This window comes from Delphinapterus leucas, unplaced genomic scaffold (assembly GCF_059928025.1).
Source record: "Delphinapterus leucas isolate spDelLeu-1000000601 "Yukka" unplaced genomic scaffold, BTC_Dleu_Yukka2 spDelLeu_asBTCV2_sq25, whole genome shotgun sequence".
Classification (NCBI taxonomy): Eukaryota; Metazoa; Chordata; class Mammalia; order Artiodactyla; family Monodontidae; genus Delphinapterus; species Delphinapterus leucas.
Window position 1 is genome coordinate 7,526,632 of NW_028322234.1, and position 10,652 is coordinate 7,537,283.

General features: G+C 49.3%; 1 protein-coding gene and 1 pseudogene across 1 annotated transcript in view; both read left to right on the forward strand.

The window, feature by feature from the left end:
- PGPEP1 (pyroglutamyl-peptidase I) overlaps positions 1 to 9,537 on the forward strand; it is a 46,126-nt gene extending 36,589 nt beyond the window's left edge. Inside the window, exon 5 of the mRNA XM_089905288.1 lies at positions 8,932 to 9,537. Coding sequence (XP_089761414.1) covers positions 8,932 to 9,004 — 73 coding nt within the window. The 3' untranslated portion in view covers positions 9,005 to 9,537. The remainder of the gene's footprint in view (positions 1 to 8,931) is intronic.
- LOC149744063 (ferritin light chain pseudogene) lies at positions 9,025 to 9,524 on the forward strand (annotated as a pseudogene).
- Positions 9,538 to 10,652: the final 1,115 nt, after the last annotated feature.

Genomic DNA, 10,652 nt, shown 5'->3' on the forward strand with positions numbered 1-10,652 from the left:
GATGATGGTCATACAGGCAGAGGCTGCTGCCTTATTGTCAGGTCATCCCTCGTGGCCAAGAGTCTCATGGCCTCCACAGACTTGTGGGGAGCTAAAAAGGGCTTTGTTTTTATAACCCCAATTAAATTTCCCTTCTCATGGAACAAGTGCCTTGTAAAGGGACCAGGGCTGCCACTGGGAGAAAAAACATCTCCATTTTTGCAGTGAAGAAGTGTGTTAAAGGCCAGGGTCCCCCTCAGACCCAGGGCAGAATGGCTGTTGAGGGGAAAGGACATTTGCCAAAAATCCACATCTTGAAAGTTAGTTCTTGGATGGACACTGGGCATACCTGCTACGAGATCCTGTCCTCCAGTTTAGGGGCAGTTGTCACAGCTTGAGTTTCAGGGGTTCCTAGACCCCCAAGGGCTCCAGTCCAGCCCGAGCTGCTCCCCCCACTTAAGATCTGTTTCCCCTCCTCCCTCTCCTCACCCAAGGCTTCCCTTCAGCTGCCCAGAGACCCACAGAAGTGCCTGCCTCTGCAGTACACATGGGGCACAGAGAAAGGGGACAGGATGGGAAAGAGAGAAGCACCCCCAGGCCCTGGTTCCCCGCTGCCCAGACCGGCCTCACCCAAGCCATTTGCAGGGGTGGGACCTGGGGCCAGTGGCTTTTGTGTCCTGCACACTTTGAGGAAATCCCAGAGAAAGCCAGTTTGGAATTGGGCTCTCTGCACCCAAGGCCTGGCTGGATGCCACAGGAGACCCATCTGGATCGTGGGAAACAGAGTTGGCCTTCCTCCAACCCAGGCATGTTTCCGGGGCTCCCTTAACATCTCAGGTTTCTATCTTGTCGTAAATCTCTCTCTAGGAAAAACCCTTCCAGCTGAAGGTGACCCCGTGTTCTGTCCCCAAAGGAGGGTCCAGCCCCTGCAGCTTCGGGGTGGCTTTTCCCTGAACCCAGGGAGACTCCTATGAGTGCCTTGTCTGAAAGCGCCGTGTCTGGGACCCCAGGCCAGGCAAGGGTCTGCCAGACTTTGCTGGGGGCTGGACCCCGGGAGACCCCAAACTTGACACCCCAGAAAGCAAATAAAACAGTTGAAATATGCAATTTCTTGTGTGTCTTTGTGAGAAGCTGGCATCCGCCAGGGTCATCCTCAACCTGGGGTCATCAACTGGCAGAGGGGGCCTCAAATCACCAGTACTTCTGTCCTTGGTGCTTGGTGTGTGACCTGGTACTTGGTGTGTGGCCACTGCAATGAGTGTGCTGAATGGATAATGATGAGAGGATTTCTGTACTGAGTGTTCTACCTCCTACAACCCACTGCCTTGGTTCTGATGCACAGAGAGGTTGAGTAACTTGCCTATGGTCACACAGCAAGGGGGTGGGGGGTGGGATTTGAATCGTGATCATGTTGACCCCCAGTGTGTGCAGAATTCCCCTGTGGGGGAGGTGCTATTACCACCTTTTACAGCTGGGGAAACTGAGGCTCTGTCTGTTGAAGCCCCTTGTCCCAAGGAGAGGAGGGGCGGGAATGTGAACCCAAGCCGGCTACTCTGGACTGAGCAGCTTGAACACCGGAAACAGGATTCGGTCATCCCCCTGTGTCTGTCCTCAGCAGGAATGGGGACACTCCAGAGTCAGTGGCCTTCAAAGAAGAAGGGGCTTCAGCAGTAAGGAAATGGCTTGTTTTGGGGAACATGGGTCCCAGGGGAAGGGGTACCCCCTCCAAGTCCCTGAGCCCCCAAGGTCTTTGCACCCCAAGATGAGGTGTCTATAGCACGGTGGTTTTGCTTCTAAGGCTGGCTCTTTCCACGGCCCCGGGCTGTGAGCAGGGTCCCAGGTGTACCATATAGATGCTCCTGTGGTCACTGGAAGGGGCTGTGTCCTTTTTACATGGGGGATCCTTTTCCCAAATCCTGGAAACCTCCCCTCACCTCCCTGGTTCAACGGGAACCGCCGCCTACCCTTGGCCATGCTGCCCAGAGAGAAACCCCCTGACCTCAACTGTACCCTACAAGTTGCAGGCCAAGAGGGATGGCTGTGTGTGGAGGAGATTGGGTGATTCAGGTGGAGGGGATGTGGGAGGGGTAGCAGGGCTGATGGCGCAGGGTCTCAAGGCCTGGCGAGTGGTCTGGGTGTTATTCCAAAAGCTATGAGAAACTAAGAGGTGGGGGACGATCTGAGGCCCACTTCCCTGAGCCTCAGTTCCCCACACTCATGGGCCTTGTGTGAGAATTCAGTGAGATTCTGCTTTTACAGCTCTGGCACATAGTACTTACTTAATAAGTACAACTACTATTACTTCCTCCTCTAGGAAGCCCTCCTGGCTGTCCAGGTACCTCCTCTGCCTCCCATAGCTGCCTGGTTCCCCCCCACCCCCGTGCCAACATACTCTGGGTAGTAACTGACTAGTTCTATGGGAGTCCCGGAGGACAGGCAGGTCTGTCTGGGGTCCCCTGTGTCTGTTGCACCCAGAACAGCACTGGGCACATAATAGGTGTGCAATAAGCTATGGGAGAGAGGAGAGGGGTCGGGGCTGGGTGTTCCATTCTGAGGCCAACAGGGGGCGCAGGGAGGCGCAGGAGCCTCCGGGGAGGGGAAGGTGGATGACACGCCCCTGAAGGCCAGGCACCTCCTCCAGCTGAGGCCCCCACCCTGCCTGTTCCCTGCCTCTAGAGCCCCATCTCCTCTTGGCTGCTCCAGGAACTTATAAATTACCTACTGTGCACTGGGCTTTGGACTGGGGACACACCAGGAAACCAGCAGCTTCCAGGCTGGGAGTACAGTGCAGGGGTCCCAGCTGTGATGGCGGACAGACAGGCAGCCGAAGGGTCTAAGGTATATTCAGGGAGGCTCATTCAAGGGTAAGCCTTGGCCCCATTCAACAGAGTTTCCCTCAGCTCTCGCTTGGATGTCCTCGGTCTTAAAGGTGAGGGTCTCAGACAAGAGTCCATCCCATTCCAGGGATCTGCCTGGGCCCCTCTCCACCTCTCACACCCTCGGTGGCTCCCCTTGGCCCACAGGAGCAAGCCAGACTCCTCTGCTGGACATCTGAACCCCTTTTCCCTTGTCTCTGCTGACCCCAGCTTGTCTTTTCTGCCTGGAAGTCCCCCCTCCTCCATCTACACCTAGATAACTCCTATGCATCCCTCAAAACCCAAAGTTTTGGGGGAAGATGCTGAGGTCATCTTGGGACACTCTGAGTGTGACAGGCCTGGGTGGGGGTAAGAAGGGCAAAGCACCACACCAGAAATCCCAAACTAGGCCTTCCTGCACACCCTCTTCAACCTTCCCACTGGCTCCTTCCTGCCCTGGCATCTTGCCACTAGGCATTCAGCAGTTTCTACAAGGAGTGTCCAGACCTGCCCGGACGTGTCCTGGTCCCCTGGAAGAGAGGAGGGGTGCGTTCAGGCTGCCCCCACCCCCAACACACACACATACACAGACACACACACACACACACACACACACACACTGATGGGGGTGGTGGTGAGAAACAGAAAAACAGAAATGCAGAGAGAACAAAGGAGAGAGAGAGAGGGACTGAGGGAGGCAAAGAGAGAAAATGTGGAAACTTCCTGGCTGTTTTTTCTTCTAAGTTGCCGTGTTTAGGGTGAGGACACCTAGAGGTGGAGAGGTCCCCAGCCAGCCAAGGAGGAGGATTTGGGATGCTGGGTGACTGGGACACCACGCTGTGTGAGTCATGCACAGGGCTGCCCTGTTCTGGGCCTCAGTTTCCCCCAGTGTCAGGGAACTGATTCCCCCAGCCACTCGGCAGGGCTGGGGGTCCACACTCAGCCAGGGCCTAGCGCACAGCAGGTGCTCCATAAATGCACACTGTGGTCAGTGAAACCATTGCAGGAGCAGGCATGCAAACCAGGGCGCTGGAGGGGTGTGTGTGTGGGTGGGAGGTGGGGGTTTAGGGGTTCTGGGCAGTGAGCATGTGGGGCCCCAAGCCTGATGCCTCAGCTGACCCACTTCCTGCCCGGCCTGGGCTGTGCTGGTGACCACCCGCAGCCAGGAATCCGCACAGCTGGTCCCAGGGCCTGAGCTGACCACTTCCGTCCCCCGCTTCCCCTGCAGCCCAGGCTCTGCTGACTCACACTCAGCTGTCCCCATTCTTCCCTCACTGAGCTCTGATTCTGAGAGGTAGGGGCGCTGGCAGAGGCCCAAACCCCGAAGGCAGGGAAGTCATGGCCGGCTGAGAGCATCACGGAAGAGAGAAAATTATACCCCAGGCTTAACTGCCTGAAAAACGAAAACCTGCTCTTGACAAGGAAAAAAAAAAGAATACTTTTGGGACAGTCCTTTGGAATCAGTCACAATTTCAAACTTTTGGCCACCAAAAAAAAATCCATCAAGAAATTGAAAAGATAAGCCAGGGACAGAGAGGAGATACCTGCGATGCATTTAACTGACCAAGGAATAGCTTCCAGGACATATGAAGTGCCCCCACTCCACCAGACACACTAGACGGAAAGAAAAAACACCACACAGAAAAATGGGCAGATGGCATTGTTTTTGCCATAACAATGACCACGAACTCGGTCTTACATTTCTGGCTTACAACAGCAGAAATTTATTCTCTCACAGTTCTGGTGGCCAGAAGTCCCAAATCAAAGTGTCAGCAGGGCTGGAGGCTGTGAGGGAGAATTGGTCCCAGGCCACTCTCCTGGCTTCTGGTGGCTTCTGGCACTGGTCGGCGTCCCTTGGCTTGTGGCTGCATCACTCCAATCTCTGCTTGCATCTTCATGTGGCCTCTTACAAAGTAATCAGTCATTGGATTTAGGGCCCACCCTACTCCAGTATGACCTCATCTTAATGTAAATAATTACATCTACAAAGACCCTCAAGGTCACAATCTGAGGTTCTGGTGGACATGAATTTGGAGACACACTATTCAGTGCAGTACAGGCATGAAAAGGCAATTCTGGGAAGATGAACCCAGGACAACCAATAAATAGAAGCTAAATCTAGTCACCAGGGAAAAAAATTCACTGAGATCCCATTTCACTATTAGGCAGGGGACAGAGTCACTGGTGATGGGCGTGGGAATTGGCTTGACCACTCAGAAGAACAATTTGGCCATGCTAACACAGCTGAGGACGGCTGGACCCTCCCTCCTGGTCCTAGTGTGAACCCTAGAGAAACCTACATGTGCATGCCTTCCCAGCAGCATGGTTCATAATAAGAAGGAACTGGAAACTTGGGAAATATTTGGGTGTGTTCTTACGATGGAGTACTATACAGCAGTGAAAAAGGATGGGCCAGACTTGCAGGCAAAAATCTCCAATCCAGACCCTTGAGTGAAAATAATTGTAACAGTGTGATACCATTTTTATAAAGTTTTTTTAATTTGCATTTTTGTATTGTGGTAAAATATATATAACATACATAGAATTTGCCATTTTAACCATTTTTAAGTGGACTGTTAGTGACATTAAGTACATCTGAAATGTTGAGCATACATATAGTACAACACCACTATCTACTTCCAAAACTTTCCCATCACCCCCAAACATAAACTCTGTAACTGTTAAGCAATAATTCCTCATTTCTACCCCCTCTTCCTCCGGCCCCTGGTAACCTAAAATTGACTTCCTGTCTCTATGAATTTGCATATTCTAGACATTTCATACCAGTGGAATCATATAATGTTTGTCCTTTTGTGACTGGCTTATTTCACTCAGCATAATGTTTCAAGGTTCATCCACGTTGTAGCATGGATCAGAACATCATTCTATTTTTATGACTGTGTAATAGTCCATTGTGTGGATATACCAAATTTTGTTTATCCATTCAGTTATTGGTGGACATTTGCATTGTTTCCACCTTTTGGCTATTGTGAATAGTGCTGCTGTGTACATTGGTGTACAAGCTCATTTTGAGTCCCTGCTTTCAATTCTTTTGAATATATATCCAGAAATGGAGTTGCTGGATCATATGGTCGTTCTGTGCTTAGCTTTGTGAGGAGCTGCCAAACTGTTTTCCACGGCAGCTGCACCATTTCACATTTCCCCCAGAGGTCCCAGAGGGTTCCAATTTCTCCACACCAACACTTATTTTGCTAATAGCCATGCTAATGGGTATAAAATGGTATCTCGGGACTTCTTTGATGGTGCAGTGGTGAAGAATCCCCCTGCCAATGCAGGGACAGGGGTTCGAGCCCTGGTCCAGGAAGACCCACATGCTGCGGAGCAGCTAAGCACGTGCGCCGCAACTACTGAAGCCCGGGCGCCTAGAGCCCGTGCTCCGCAACGAGGGCCACGGCAATGAGAAGCCTGCGCACCTCTACGAAGAGTAGCCCCCGCTCACCGCAACTAAAGAAACCCCACGTGCAGCAACGAAGACCCAATGCAGCCATAAACAAACAAACAAATAGATAAATAAATTTTAAAAATAAATAAAGTGGTATCTCACCATAGTTTTGATTTGCCGCAACTAGAGAAAGCCCACATGCAACAATGAAGACCCAACGCAGCCAAAAATAAATAAATTAAATTAAATTAAATTAAAAAAGAAATTGGAGTGATGCATCTACCAGCCAAGGAACACCAAGGATTGCCGGCAAACACTTGAGGTTAGAAGAGGCAGGGAAGGATTCTTCCCTATAGATCTCAGAAAGAGCGTGGCTCTATCAATACCTTGATTTCAGACTTGTCTCCTCCAGAGCTGTGAGAAAATAAATTGCTACTGTTTTAAGCCCACCCCCGCCCACGGCAAAAAAAAAAAGAAGAACATGAAAAAGATACGGAGATGTGGAAGGCAAGGCATCCGGGAAGGGGCGCAAGGCTTCCATGCCCTCTTGCAGCACCTGCACGTGTTCACCAGCCCGGAAACTCTCTGAACCCGGTTCTTTTGGGATCTTTATGGAGGCGTCATCACGTAGGCATGATCAATCATTAACTCCATTTTCAGGCCATCCCCCCTCTCTGGAGAATGGTGGGGGAGGGAGTGTGGCTGAAAATTCCAAACTCCTAATCATGGCTTGGCCCTTCTGGTGACCAGCCTCCATCCAGGAGCCATCCACGAGCCCACCCAGTCCTATCATTACAACGAAAGACACTCCTATCACCCAGGAAATTCCAGAGGCTCTAGGAACTCTGTGTCAGGAACTAGGGTCAAAGACCAAATATTAGAACAAAAGATGCTCCGAGTGTTCTTATCACATAGGAAGTTACAAGGTTTTCAGGAGCTCTGTGCCAGGAACCGGGGGCAGAGACCAATATATATATATATTTTTTTTCCTATTATCTCACAGTGTGTAATTTTCTTTTCTTGCAACATGTTTACCTGTCATTATTATCAGAGTAATTCTGGCCTCGTTAGAACTGTCACTTCCCCTTCTATTATTTCGAAGAATTAGATAAGAATTGGTATTATTCCATAAATGATTCAGAATTCACCAGTGAAGCCATCTGGTCTTGGACTTCTCTCTTGGAAGGTTTATTATTATTATTATTATTGGTCACACAGCGTGGCATATGGGATCCTAGCTCCCTGACCAAGGATCAAACTCACGTCCGCTGCATTGGAAGCGCAGAATCTTAACCACTGGACCACCAGGGAAATCCCGAAGTTTTTTGGTTCTTTTTGTTTTTTAATTAATTAATTAATTTTTATTTTTGGCTGAGTTGGGTCTTCATGGCTGCTCACGGGCTTTTCTCTGGTTGCGGCGAGTGGGAGGGCTACTGTTTGCTGCAGCGTGCAGGCTTCTCATGGCGGTGGCTCCTTTTGCTGCAGAGCACGGGCTCTAGGCGCATGGGCTTCAGTAGTTGTGGCACACAGGCTCAGTAGTTGTGGCTTGCGGGCTTTAGAGTGCAGGCTCGGTAGTTGTGGTGCACGGGCTTAGTTGCTCCACGGCCTGTGGGATCTTCCCGGACCAGAGCTCGAACCTGTGTCCACTGCGTTGGCAGGCGGATTCTTAAGCACTGCGCCACCAGGGAAGTCTCTCTATTATTTCTTTATTCTCTATTTAATTTATGTCTGCTCTAATCTTTATGATTTCTTAACTTCTACTACCTTTGATTTTAGTTTACTCCTCTTTTCCTACTCCCTCAAAGTATAAAGTTAGGTTCTTGATAACTTTTAGTATGTTTATAATTGACCAGGACCCTATGGGGCCTTCCTGGGACAGACCCCCCCCACCATGACCCCACCATGTCCTCTGCCTGCCTCTTGTCTGTAGAAGAACATTAGGCTCCTAGGCCTTCTTCAAGTTCCAAAGCATAAATTTAATCAGAGAAGTGAGAAAATGCAGAAAGGAGGGAAAACAGTCAATCAAGACAAAATAATACTAGTTTAGCCATTAAACAAAGTCAAGAACCTTTAGTTCCATCTCAAGGGCTATAGATAATATTCTGAGCCACATCCTTTGGGTTGTTTTTCAGATACTTGAAACCTCCACCAGGCAGAAAAGGGTAACCATATGCTGCCCACAAGCACATAGACCTCAGGCCAGTTGGAACCAGAAGGTTGATGATGTTGACTCCCGATTACCTCACCACTGGCCAATCAGAAGAATGTCCATGAGCTGATCACACACCCACAACCCCGCTCCCTCACCTTGTCCTTAAAGACCTTTCCCTGAAAGCCACCAGGGAGTTCAGGTGTTTTGAACACTAGCTACCTGGACACTTTGCTTGGTACCTGCAATAAATGCTGCACTTTCCTTCACTACAACCTGGTGTCAATAGATTGGCTTTACTGCACGTGGGCGAGTGGACCCAAGTTTGGTTCGTTAACGTGTTGTATTTTTGTTTTCATTCATCCCCAAGTATTTTCCAATTTCTTTCGTGATTTCTTCTTTGATCCATCGTTTCTTTAAGAGTGTGTTAGCAGTGTGCTCAGCGGTCCCGTGCATCTGTCTCTTGCTTCAACAGTGTTTGGATGGAACAGACCCAGGGACACCCTTTGCTCCAGCCTCTGACCACCCTCCAACATTTTTTCCAGTCACAACCTTCAGAATCAGCCACTCAGTTATTCTCGGTCACCGGGACCAGCCAACACCAGTTTTCGAGATTAACTCCTTATTACCGATCAACCATGAGCTCCCAGATTCATCAGAATTATTCCACTGAGGTGGAGGCCGCCATCAACTGCCTGGTCAACATGCATCTGTGGGTCTCCTACACCTACCTCTCTCTGGGCTTCTAGTTTGATCCCGACGATGTGGCTCTGGAGGACGTGGGCCACTTTTTCCTCGAATTGGCCGAAGAGAAGTGCGAGGGCGCCGAGTGTCTCTTGAAAATGCAAAACCAGCGCGGCGGCCGTGCCCTCTTCCAGGATGTGCAGAAGCCATCTCAGGATGAGTGGGGTAAAACCCAGGACGCTATGGAAGACGTCATTCTCATTGAGAAGAACCTGAACCAGGCCCTTTTGGACCTGCATGCCCTGGGTTCTGCCCATGCAGACCCCCACCTCTGTGACTTCCTGGAGAGCCACTTCCTAGATGAGGGTGTGAAACTCATCAAGAAGATGGGTGCCACCTAACCAACCTCCACAGGCTGGCTCGTCCCCAGGCTGGGCTGGGTGAGTATCTCTAGGAAGTACTCACCCTCGAGCATGACTAGGAGTCTCTGGAGTCCAGCGGCCTCTGAGGAGCCCCTCTGGCATCAGAGCTTCTGCCTGAAGCCCGTCTCTGCAGCCACTAGGCAGCTTTTTAACCACCCTGGAGCTCTCTCCCAAGCCTTGGACCAAATGGAAACAATAAAACTTTCTGCAGCGGAAAAAAAAGAGTGTGTTGTTTAATACCCGCGTATTTGTGAACATAACAGCTTTCCTTCTGTTATTGATTTCTAGCTTTATTCCATTGTAGCTGGAGATGATTTCAGCCTTTTAAAATGTATTGAGAGTACACCTGTAACTTATATAATATTGTACGTCAACTATACTTCAATAAAAAATAAAATTAAATAAATGATGCCAAAAAATGTACTGAGAGTTGCTTTTTTGCCTAATAGCTGATCTATACTGGAGCATGTTCCATGTGCATTTGATAGAGATGTGTATTGTGCTGTTGGAGTGTTCTATAGATGTCTGTTTGGTCTAGTTGGTTTAGAGAGCTGCTCAATCCTCCATATCTTTAATCTTCTGTCTAGATGTTCTATCCATTATTAAAAGTGGGGTATTGAAGTCTCCAACTGTTATTGTAGAACTATTTACTTCTCCCTTCAAGTCTTAGATACAGCTTTGAGTTACTGTTTAGGGTCCTTTCATTTTAACCAGCAGGACTCCCTTTAGCATTTCTTGCATGGCAAGTATAATGGTAACAAACTCCCTCAACTTTTGCTTACCTGAGAATGTCTTGATTTCTCCCTTTTTCTTTCCTTCTTTCTTTTTTTCTTTTTCTTTTTTTTTTTTTTTGGCCATGCAGCACAGCTTGTGGGATCTTAGATCCCCAGCCAGGAACTGAACCCGGGCCCTGGCAGTGAAAGCGCCAAGTCCTAACCACCGGACCACCAGGGAATTCCCTCTTCCTTATTTTTGAAGAACGGTTTTGCTGGATATAGAATTCTTGGTCAACAGTTTCTCTTTCAGCAGTTTAAATATGTCATTTCATTGCCTTCTGGAGTCTAGGGTTTCTGATGAAAAACTGGCTGTTGATCTTATAGAGGATCCCTTGTACTTGATAAATAGCTTTCTCCTAATACTTTCAAGTTTCGCTTTTTCGT